Raw genomic sequence first — 11,680 nt, 5'->3', positions numbered from 1 at the left:
GGTTGCTTGACATATACCAACTCATTGATGGGACCATTAAGAAAAGCACTCTTCACATCCATTTGTTGTAACTTAAAGTTATGATGAGAAGCATATGCAATCAACATGCGAATGGATTCAAGACGAGCAACCAGGGCAAAGGTTTCACCGTAGTCGATACCCTCGACTTGGGAGTAGCCTTGTGCTACCAAACGGGCCTTGTTGCGAATGATAATCCCATGAGCATCTTGCTTGTTCTTAAATATCCACTTGGTTCCAATGACATTGTGGTTCCCCGTTGGCCTTGGCACCAATCTCCACACCTTGTTGCGCTCGAAGTTGTTGAGTTCTTCATGCATGGCATTGACCCAATCCGGATCTTCGAGCGCCTCATAGACCTTTCGGGGTTCAACACAAGAGACAAACGTGTGATGTTCACAATAGTTTGCTAATTGTCTACGAGTGCTTACCCCCTTTCTTAAGCTTCTAAGCACATTTGTCATGAGATGATCCTTAGTGGAGTGCTTGGAAGCAATCTTGGCGGCACGACGCTGCAATTCCTCCTCGGGGGTGAGACGAGGAAGTGGTCACTTGATCATCTTGAGCGCCGTCTTGAGCTTGTTCTTGATCTCGAAGAAGCTCTTGATCTTTAACTTGTTCGGAGGAGAGAACTTGACCTTGGGCATCACTTGATGTTACAACATCATCTTGAGATTGACCTTGCCCTTGGTCTTGTGCTTGAGGTTGAGGGCCTTCACTTTGTTCTTCGGAAGCATGTGGGCCTTGGGTCGGTGATAGCTCCAAATGAGTGGAGCATTGTCCTTCTCCTTCGGCCACAAGGGGTTACTCAATGGGTAGGATAAAACCAACACCCATTATTCTTATGGTGGGAGGAATTTCATCACCTACATCACAAGTGCCACTTTGCTCCACTTGGGAGCCGTTATTCTCATCAAACTCCACGTTACATGTCTCCTCAATAAGTCTCGTGGACTTATTGAGGACACGGTAAGCATGGGAGTTTGTAGCATAACCAACAAATATGCCCTCATGAGCTCTAGCCTCAAATTTAGACAATTGAACACCTTTCTTGAGAATGAAACACTTACACCCGAACACCCGGAAGTACTTGAGGTTGGGCTTGTTCCTAGTGAGTATCTCATATGGAGTCTTGTTCAAGCCTTTGTGAAGGTAGAGCCGATTTGATGCATGACACGCGGTGTTGATGGCTTCAGCCCAAAAGTTGTATGGAGACTTGAACTCCGCCATCATGGTCCTTGCCGCATCCACCAACGTCCGGTTCTTCCTCTCCGCTACACCATTTTGTTGAGGGGTGTATGGTGCGGAATATTGTTGCTTGATCCCCTCATCACTAAGAAACTCATCCAAGGTGTAGTTCTTGAACCCGGTGCCGTTGTCACTTCTTATTGTCAAGATCTTTGCATTGTGTTGACGTTCAGCCTCATTTGCAAAGTCGATGACGGTTTGTTGGGTCTCACTCTTCCTCTTGAAGAAATATACCCAAGTGTATCTTGAATAATCATCCACAATCACCAAGCAATACTTCCTACCCCCAAGACTATCAAAAGATGGAGGCCCAAAGAGATCCATGTGAAGGAGCTCCAAAGGCCTCTTCGAGAAAATGATAGTCGTGGGAGGGTGAGCCTTTTCATGTAGCTTACCTTCGATACAAGCACTGCAAGCACGATCTTTGGCAAAACTAACATTTGTTAGTCCACGGACATGGTCCCCCTTGAGAAGACTTTGAAAAGATCTCATATTGACATGGGCTAGACGGAGATGCCAAAGCCATCCCACGTCAATTTTAGCCATTAGGCATGTCGCGGTCTTAGTGAGTCGCTCCGAAAAGTTGATCACATAGAGACCATTTTCGACATGCCCAACAAAGGCTACTTTAAGAGTCTTGCTCCACAAGAGGGCCACGGTATCAACATCAAAAAAGGAGGCAAAACCCATGAGTGCTAGTTGACGAACGAAAAGTAAATTGTATGCAAGGGACTCAACAAGCATGACCTTCTCGATCATAAGATCATGAGAAATGACAACCTTGCCGAGTCCCAATACCTTAGAGGACGAGGCGTCACCCCACTCGACATTGGTGGGCATGGATGGAATCTTTTGCACGTCCACCACCAAGTCCTTGCTTCCGGTCATATGATTAGTAGCTCCACTATCGAGCAACCATGAACCCCCACCGGAAACAAACACCTACAAGAGATCAATGCTTGGTTTTAGGTACCCATTTTGTAATGGGTCCTTTGATGTTAGTAACAAGGGTCTTAGGAACCCAAATAGACCATTCAATGTACTCATAAGGAGAACCAACAAATTTGGCATAAACATGCCCATCTCTAGCACGACACACCACATAAGGGTTAAAGTTGCCGGCTTTGTTGGGAAGGGAAGTGTTGCCCTTCTTGGCATCACTAACCCTCACGGTGTTCTTCTCCTTCTCCTCGGTAGCACCCTCTCCCTCCTTCACAAAGGTTTGCTTGAGAGGAGGAGGTCATTTGGCCTTGTCATTCTTCTTCTTGTTCTTGGACTTGGGCACGTACCCAATCCCTTCCTTGGCCACAACTCCCTTTTGGTTGGTCAAAAGGTCATTGAGGTTCTTCTCGCCTTGTATGCAAGACACAAGACCTTTCTCAAGTTGCACCTTTAACTTAGCGTTCTCCTAAACAAGATGCACATGCTCACAACATGGGTTAGTAGCATTTGCCTTATCAATTAACATCATACGAGGAAAAGTGGCTTTCTCCTTGGTTAGCTTTACTTGAAGTTGATCATGAGACTCTTTGAGGATAGCATGAGCACCCTTCAAGACCTTGTGAGCCTTTTCAAGTAGGTAAAACTCCTCTTTGAGTCTAGCAAGATCAACCCAAGCTTGGCCTTCTCGGAGTTTAGCACACGAGAAACAACAAGAGAATGATCAGAATCTTTCTTTAACTTAGCGCGGTCAATGTTGTGTGACTCCTCAAGAGCCAAACGAAGACCACACTCTTCCTCAAGAGCACTGGAAAGATCCGGAATCTCATCGGCATAGTCATGACTATGCCCCTCCATCTTGGAGATAGTATCTTCGTGAGCCTCGATCATGTCATTGGCTTCACCAAGTTGTTCCAAGAGAGCAACGAAATGCTTCTTGGATTTACCCTTGAGTTTACCCATAAAGGACTCAAACTCATTTTCCTCCACACTAGATCCCTCATATTCATCAATGCAATCCGTCAAGGAGGGATTATTAATGATGGTAGTTTTGATGTTGGGGGTTACCTTGTTGGTGGCTTTAGCCATGAGGCACTTGGCGGTGATGCTCTCATTTGGTGAGTCGAAGAGAGACACTCGTGGAGTTGTTGCAATGGCAACGGAGGCCATGGCAACCGACTCACCATCTTCATCATCATCATCATCCTCATAGTAATCTTCTTGAACCACCAACGCCTTGTGAGGGGTCTTCTTGGTGAAGTTGCTCTTGTTTGGGAAAGACTTGGCTTTGTCCTTTCGGATGAGCTTGCCACCATTGTCTTCTTTCTTCTCATATGGGCACTCCGCAACAAAATGGCTCACACTGCCACAATTATAGCAAGTCCGCAGACATTGCTTGTTCTTCGTGCCACTTGAGATGTTCTTGTTGAAGTTTGGCCTTGAGTTTTTCTTGCTCCAAAATTGCCTTGAAGCAAGTGCCATGTGTTCATGATAGGCATACTTTGTATCTTCGGGGTTGCTTTCCTCTTCTTCCTCTTCTTCTTCTTCTTCTTCAACACAAACCTTGGCCTTCAATGCAAGGTTGGGGTTCTTTGCCCTTTGAGATCGAAGCACCGCATTGTCCGCGATCTTGTCCAAGATGCTCATAGCCACAAACTCATCCAACACTTCACTTGAGGACAAGGTGTGGAAGTCCGGCCTTTGACGAATGACGGAGGACATAGCCTTGTGGCAAGGCATCATTGCCTTGAGGAATTTGCGCTTGATCCAATTGTCATCCGTGTCCTTGCTCCCATGATCTCGGAGTGAAACCACGAATTTGGTTACTCTTTGATAAAGCTCACGAGGTTCTTCATCTTCCTTCATAGCAAACTCATCGGCTTCATCTTGCACCATTTCATAGTGGGAGTGTTGAATTCTTGCGCTTCCCCAGTAGAGAGAAACAACTTGGTGCCATGCATCTTTTTCTATGGCGTAGGGCCGGAGGTGAGGAAGATCTTCGGGTGGAATTGCATCTTGGATGATGAAGAGAGCATTCTCATTGAATTGATTATCCGTGGCTTCTCTTGGAGTGAAGTTGCTTCGGTCATGTGGATAGAAACCTTCTTCATTGATTCTGCAAAGATTAGTATTCACATGATTTAAATGACGCTTAAATCGATAGATCCAAGGATCAAAGTCCTCATTTTTCACAATCTTAGGGGGAGGACCGGCATGATTCAAATGAGTGGAAGGAATCGGTCCACCATAAACAAGTGGAGGTTCCACATGGGCAAAGATGTCGGTGCCATTTTTACCACTAGAGGAGGGAGCCTTTTCACTAGTAGCTCCCCCCTTGTCGGAGTTAGCATCCGTCACCTTGTTAGTGGGATCACCCACTTTCAACGGTGTGGTGGATAATTTAAGCCCTTCAATGAATTTAGTAAACATGCTTTCAACCTCGGTCGTCATGGAGGTTCCCAATGTCTCCAAGGCCACATTGAATTCCTCACGAGAGACCGAGGTTCCCTCATCGCCCGTAGACGAGATCGGATTCACACCGGAGTGCTCCTCCACACCGTCTATGGTGTCAACCATACTCTTCGGATGACAAAATCCTTAGTAAAGAGACGAGGCTCTGATACCAATTGAAAGGATCGATATGGTTGACTAGAGGGGGGTGAATAGGCAACTAACAATTTTTAACTTTTCTTTACCAAATTAAACTTTGCATCAAGGTAGGTTGTCTAGACATGCAACTAAGTGAGCAACCTATATGATGCAACAACAACAAGCACACAAGCAAGCAAGGAAAATAACACAAATAAGCTTGCACAAGTAAAGGTACGAGATAATCAAGAGTGGAGCCGATGGAGACGAGGATGTGTTACCGAAGTTCCTTCCTTTTGAGGGAAAGTACGTCTCCGTTGGAGCGGTGTCGAGGCACAATGCTCTCAAAGAAGCCACTAGGGCCATCGTATTCTCCTCACACCCTCACACAATGCGAGATACTGTGATTCCACTATTGGTGCCCTTGGTGGCAGCGACCGGACCTTTTACAAACAAGGTTGAGGCAATCTCCATAACTTAATCGGAGGCTCCCAACAACACCATGAAGCTTCACCACAATGGAATATGACTCCGCGGTGGCCTCAACCGTCTAGGGTGCTCAAACACCCAAGAGTAACAAGATCCACAAGGGATTGGTGGGGGGAATCGAATTTCTCTTGGTGAAAGTGTAGATCGAGGCCTTCTCAACCAATCCCTAGAAAATCAACAAGTTTGGTTGTCTAGGGAGAGAGATCGGGCGGAAATGGAGTTTGGAGCAACAATGGAGCTTAGGGTTGGAAGAGGTGGTCAACTCGGAGAAGAAGATACCCCTTATATAGTGGAGAGAGAAATCTAACCGTTATCCACTTAACTAGCCCGCGACAAGCGGTACTACCGCGCCTGCCAAGTGGTACTACCGCAAGGCCTCACGGTACTACCGCACACCCTTGCGGTACTACCGCAAGGCAGAGTTGGACCAGGCCTAGGAAGGCCGTGGACAAGTAAACGTCCGTGGCTAGTTTCGCTGGATACCAAATAGTGCAAAAGTCTGACACGGTACTTCCGCTGAAGGCAAGCGGTAGTACCGCGCGGGGAGCGGATGTAAAAAATTACATCCGCTCCTACTTCCGCTACTGGTGTTGTGCCGGACCAGGGCTCACGGTACTATGGATCCCAAGGAGCGGTACTACCGTGACCACCTGCGGTACTACCGCAAAGGCATGCGGTACTATCGCAGGGGCCTGCGGTACTACCGCTACGAAGAGCAGTACTACCGCAAGCCTCAGAACAGCAACAGATAGGAAAACTACTTTTCGCACAAACAAGAAGAAATGAAGGATGCTCCAAAGTGCTAAAGGAAAGGCGATGCAAAGAGGAGTAAACGTGTACGTGACGATTTCACCCAAACCTTTCCAAAGCGGACCTCTTCTTAATAGTACGGCTTTCCTACGACTCAAATCCACCAAAAAATGAACGTAAAAAACGCCTTCTTCAATAATTTTCGAGGGGCTCCTAACCGTCTTGTGCCTAGTCATGAAACATCTGAAATATTCGAGACACACGATAGTCCGCAAATGCATTGTCATCAATCACCAAAACACCTTGGGAATAAATATGCCCTGGATGTAGGGTTATGAGAGGGAGACCTGTTGAAGGAGATGGGTATGTAGGTATTCATTTATCTCTTTCTTTGGAGAAACATACCGATTCAGGTGGGAGCGGCTGAACCGTTTTCTTTGGCAGTGGCATTCTGCCGTAATATGGGTGAACTCCATATTTTCTTTTCAGTGAAACTGGGCCGACATCGCTTTTGTTTTTTGCACCGCATTCGGGCTCACCTTAAAGAATCCAACTTTTCTTTCCCTAAAAAAAAGAGAAAGAATCCAGCTTCTTGGAGCCCAACCATTCAACCGTGGAGTTCGTGAAGTTAGAAGCTCGAAAGGATTCAAACAGACCCTTAGGGCATCTCCAGCCGCGCCCCCAGGAAGGCCTCCCCAGGCGGTTTTTTTGCGCCGACGCCGAAAAATCGGCCCAGTCGCGCCCCCAGGAGCTCGATTTTCGCCGGCTTGGGCCGAAAACAGCGCCGGCGGACCCAGGCCGAACCGGTGCGCTGGGGACACCCGGGGGTGCCGGGGCGAACTGTTTTGGCGCGAAACAGCCGCGGGACCGCCGCGTCAGCGACTCTACCCTCTTCTCGCCCCTTCGTCGTCCTCATCGCCTCGTTTCCCGCGGCAAATCAATGCCAAAGCTGCCGCGCTGCCGCGCCGGTCAGCCTGCGCCATTGATGCCTCACGGGTGGCGCAGTGAAGACCGGATGACGCGCGTCCCTCGCCCTGCCTCGCCCGCCACGCGTACTCACGGCGCTCGCGCACGGGCGGCGCCTCGGCCTATATAAGACGCGCCCCAGCGCACTCGGCGACTCGCACTCTCTCGCTGTCGTCGTTCCTCCCTCTCCTCTCTCTCGCCGTCTCCAGTTCATCACACCCATGGCCGAGCGCTTCCCAGGCGACGGCGCGGCGGCGAACGGCTTCGGCCGCCACCATCTTCACGAGAACGAGGCTCGCCTCCTTTTCGAGGCCGAGTACCCGGTCCCGCCGGACATGCGGGTGCCCGCGGCGTGGAGGATCAGCGCCGGCGGCGTGCCGATGCCCCCGATACCCACCGGCGCGGCGCGGCGTGCGGAGATTGCACGCATCCGTTCGTCCCTGCCGCGTGCGGCGAGGGAAGGACCACGGTACGTCCCCGACAGCCCGCTCTGGGAGCCTTATTTCCGCCGCTGTCACGCCGAGCAGCTCGAGGCCACCAACGGCGTCGAGCCTGGTGGTGGGGCGTGCCCGGGCGCACGTTGGAGGCCGTCCTCGAGTACATCGAGGGCGGCAACACGCCGCGCCTCGAGTACCCCGCTCCCCCGTCCTTCCCACGCCGCCGGGGAAGCTCCTGGACCCCGAGGCGCATGGAGACCGGGGGATCCTCCTCCTCGTCCGGCGGCTCCCCCTGCCTCCATCTCCGCCCCGTCAAGCCGGAGCCCCAGGGCACGCCTGTCAGCGCGCGCACCCGCAGATCCGGCGTCCGCATCGGCGACAACGCCTCCCCCACCGGCCGCTTCGTCCTCGTCGAGCCCAAGCCGGAGCCCGCCCTCCCCGCGGAGTACGAGGAGGTAGCCCGGCGTGGCTTCTCCGACGAGGACGCCCTGCGGTGGGCGCGGGACGACTACCTCCACGACGAGATGGTCCGGCAGCGCCGGGCCCTGGAGGAGATCGCCGCCCGCAAGCGTGGGCGCGAGGACAAGCACGGCGTCGTGGTCCTCGACAGCGACGACGACGACGATGCCCTCGGACCGTCCAACCCGCCGCGCCAACTGGGGGCGACGACGACGACGGCGGCGGCGGCGACTACACGCGGTTCTACACGCCTCCTCCTCGGTATGTAGAACCGCGTGGGCGGGCGGCGAGGGAGACGGCGGGGGTAGCCCGCGGTAGTTTTTTTTTCTTTTTTTTGTAAAATATGTTTAAATTTGAACGAACTCGCCCGTGTTTGCGTTGTGTTTGCGCCAAATTTAAACATTTTAAAAACCTGTGGGGGACCGCGACTGGAAGGCATCACACCCTCAGTGCGTGGTTTAGCGCCGGTGCGTCCCCAGGGAACGATTTTTTGCCCCTTGTGAAAGGCCAACGGCTGAAGATGCCCTTAGTCATTCCTGATCGATGCAACCGACAAGGAATCACGTATGAATCTCGAAACTCTGCATTCCGAACAGAGCTCAGGAATGAACGACAGGTGCCTCCGTCTCATCTTAAACTAACCAGCAACCGACGCTCTCGATCTGAAACAAGAGGAAAAACTAGTAGCCGGGCGCCGATTGGTCAGAGTTCATATGCCTTGGATGTGGTCCATCAGCAATGAACCGTCCATCCATGGTTCGACGACGGGATCCGTCGGTGCAAGATCTGCCAGAGCACTGTTAATTAATACAAACTTGGAGATTGAAATTAGCGTTTACTTTGATTAATCTCCAAGCTTCTGTTGACCAAACGTGCACCGCACCTCCCTTCTCCTGAAGCAGGAGCAGTACAGCCCAAGTGTACAACCGACGCTCGATCCAAATTTCTTCCCCTCTCTCTTTTCTTGCATGTGGAGGATGCAAATTTCTTCCTTGGGCCAGTAGAGCAATGGCTAAGGCTGATCACAATGGGAAGGAACTTAAGAGTAACACACACACTTCAATATAATTTTGCTTATGTGTCACATATTTAATAAAGAGAGAGGTGTTTGTGGTAACTAGCTAAGTTACCGAAACATCACACACTCCAAGAAACAATGAGTCTATAACCTAATAAATACATTGTTGCATGACACTACATAGATGTTCCTACCTACTACGGAGGTAGTAATATAGTTTAGGGAAGTGTGTAAGTTACTAACTTATGTTCTTGTCCATTGTGACCAGCCTAAACAAGCAAGCACGTAATTAATGTGCGCGCTAGTACTAAAATTCCCACTGTCCAGCGTCAAGTGTCAACGCTGCACGCCGAACCGCGCTCATTAATTTGCACCAGTGAGTAGAAAACACCATCAACTAGGAGTAGTATTAGATCGATGTAGACGGTGGTTAGCAGTGAAACAACCACTAGCTCCACGAGGCTAGCTACCACCCAGTGTCCCAGTCAACTAATCCCCCACGAACTCCACCGTGCGTGAAGTCTACTCCTTCGCACCGCCACTCCCGGCGGCTCGTCGCTCGTTCATCGCCCCGACTTCCCGGCGACGTCGATCTACACCATTTTTAGGTTTATAAGTATAAACTATACTAGTCTTCGTCTTCCTCCTGTCGATCGATCTGCTTGCCGTTTCTGGAGTACTATATATAGTTGCTGCACGCCGCGGCATGCAAATCGGCGCCGCGAGCTCTGTCGTGCGACTGGTGAGCTTGTATCCAATGTCAGTATGCCGCTTAATTACCTTTTTTTCCTCCTCGTAGATGCTTTGCCTGCGCTCCTTCGCTTCTGCTGGGGGTGCGTGTTTGCTTAGCCGTTTTCGCTATTTTTGGCTGATTCGCGGATGGTTTGCCAGCTGATCAGATCCGCGCACAAGGGCAGCGGTGGCCGGCCGCGCCGGGAGCACGGGGTGATGAAGGGCCCGGACAAGAGGAGCAGCACGCAGGGGAGCGCCGCGTTCCAGTCGCTGCGGCTCGTCTTCGTCCTCGCGACCGTCATGTGGGCGTCCTTCCTCTACTACCACTTCACCGCGCTCAGCGCCGGGGCAATGAGGGCGACGGTGCTGGACGGCGCCAGCGCCGACCCGTGCCGGGGCCGGTACGTCTACGTGCACGACCTGCCGCCGCGCTTCAACGCCGACATCCTCCGCGACTGCCAGAACACCAGCGACCAGTACCGCTGGCCCGACATGTGCGGCTTCGTCAGCAACGCCGGCCTGGGCCGCCCGCTCGCCGACCCGCTCGACGGGGACTTCACCGGCGACAACGGCTGGTACGGCACCCACCAGTTCGCGCTCGACGCCATCTTCCACAACCGGATGTGGCAGTACGAGTGTCTGACGACCCACTCCGCCCTCGCCAACGCCGTCTTCGTCCCCTTCTACGCCGGCTTCGACTTCGTGCGCTACCACTGGGGCTACGACAACGCCACCAGGGACGCCGCGTCGGTCGACCTCACGGACTGGCTCATGCGCCGGCCGGAGTGGGCGCGCGCGGGCGGGAGAGACCACTTCCTCGTCGCCGGCAGGACGGGGTTTGACTTCCGGCGGAGCAACAACATGAACCCGAGCTGGGGCACCAACCTGCTCAACATGCCGGGCGGGCGGGAGATGTCGGTGCTGGTGCTGGAGGTGTCACGGGTGCCCCATAGCCGGGAGTACGCTGTGCCGTACCCGACCTACTTCCACCCGAGGTCCGACGCCGACGTGCGCCGGTGGCAGGAAAGGGTGCGCGGTCTGGAGCGCCGGTCGCTGATAGCGTTCGTCGGCGCACCGCGGCCGGACAACCCGTACAACATCCGGCAGCAGATCATCGCGCAGTGCGAGGCCTCCGACGCGTGCCGGCAGCTGGGCTGCGCGTTCGGCACCAGCCAGTGCCACACCCCCGGCAACATCATGCGGCTGTTCCAGAGGGCCACCTTCTGCCTGCAGCCCACCGGCGACTCCTACACGCGGCGGTCGGCGTTCGACTCCATGGTGGCCGGCTGCATCCCGGTGTTCTTCCACCCGGTGTCGGCGTACCTGCAGTACAGGTGGCACCTCCCGGAGCACCACGAAACGTACTCGGTGTTCATCCCGGAGGACGGCGTGCGGTCGCGGAACGTGAGCATCGAGGCCGTGCTCCGGGCGATCCCGCCGGAGACGGTGGAGCGGATGCGGGACGAGGTGATAAAGCTGATACCCAGGCTGGTGTACGCGGACCCAAGGTCGAAGCTGGAGACGGTGAAGGACGCCTTCGACGTCGCCGTCAAGGGGATCATCGACAGAGTGGCCAGGGCCCGGGCCGAGGCGGCGGGGGAGGACTCGTCGTTCAGTCACGCCATGGAGATGTTTAGGTTCCGGAGAAAGTAAGTTACTCGTAGTACCAACCAAAATAGATGCAGAATCCATTGACAGAATGTAGATCAAGTCGATATTATAATTTGTGATATGTGCCACTCAATTTATTATACATACATCTTCTAATTTGTCATCTACAGTAATTGATTATAACAGTGCTAGAAGAAGCATCGTGTAAGCCAAGGTATAGCGTGGTGTGATCTTCATACTTGAGATGTGTGTGAGACTAAACTGTATTCATGCTTCATTAGATCATTTAGATGTTTAATAACTATGGCACATTTAGATGTGTTCTAGACAGACCCTGTTTTTTACATCAACCCACATAATCTTCTAGTATCCGGTAAAATACACGAATCGTCATATTAGAAAAATGACCGATTCGTTGTTTTAA

General features: G+C 52.2%; 1 protein-coding gene across 1 annotated transcript; it reads left to right on the top strand.

Moving 5' to 3' along the window:
• The first annotated feature begins 8,500 nt into the window (after positions 1-8,500).
• Positions 8,501-11,464, top strand: LOC119283956 (xyloglucan galactosyltransferase KATAMARI1 homolog). The gene is made up of 3 exons (XM_037563292.1): positions 8,501-8,511; positions 9,435-9,672; positions 9,805-11,464. The coding sequence occupies exons 1-3, from the start codon at positions 8,501-8,503 to the stop codon at positions 11,296-11,298; spliced, it is 1,743 nt and encodes a 580-aa protein (XP_037419189.1). The 3' UTR covers positions 11,299-11,464.
• The last annotated feature ends 216 nt before the right edge of the window (positions 11,465-11,680 follow it).

The sequence above is a fragment of the Triticum dicoccoides genome, chromosome 4A (genome assembly GCF_002162155.2).
Source record: "Triticum dicoccoides isolate Atlit2015 ecotype Zavitan chromosome 4A, WEW_v2.0, whole genome shotgun sequence".
Classification (NCBI taxonomy): domain Eukaryota; kingdom Viridiplantae; phylum Streptophyta; class Magnoliopsida; order Poales; family Poaceae; genus Triticum; species Triticum dicoccoides.
Note: the sequence above shows the minus strand (reverse complement) of the source record. Positions and strands in the feature narration are given on the sequence as shown.

Bases quoted from the DNA above. Each gene is read 5' to 3' on its own strand.
- LOC119283956 (XM_037563292.1), top strand. The intron at 9,673-9,804 runs GTCAGTATGCCG...ATGGTTTGCCAG, and splicing joins CTGGTGAGCTTGTATCCAAT to CTGATCAGATCCGCGCACAA.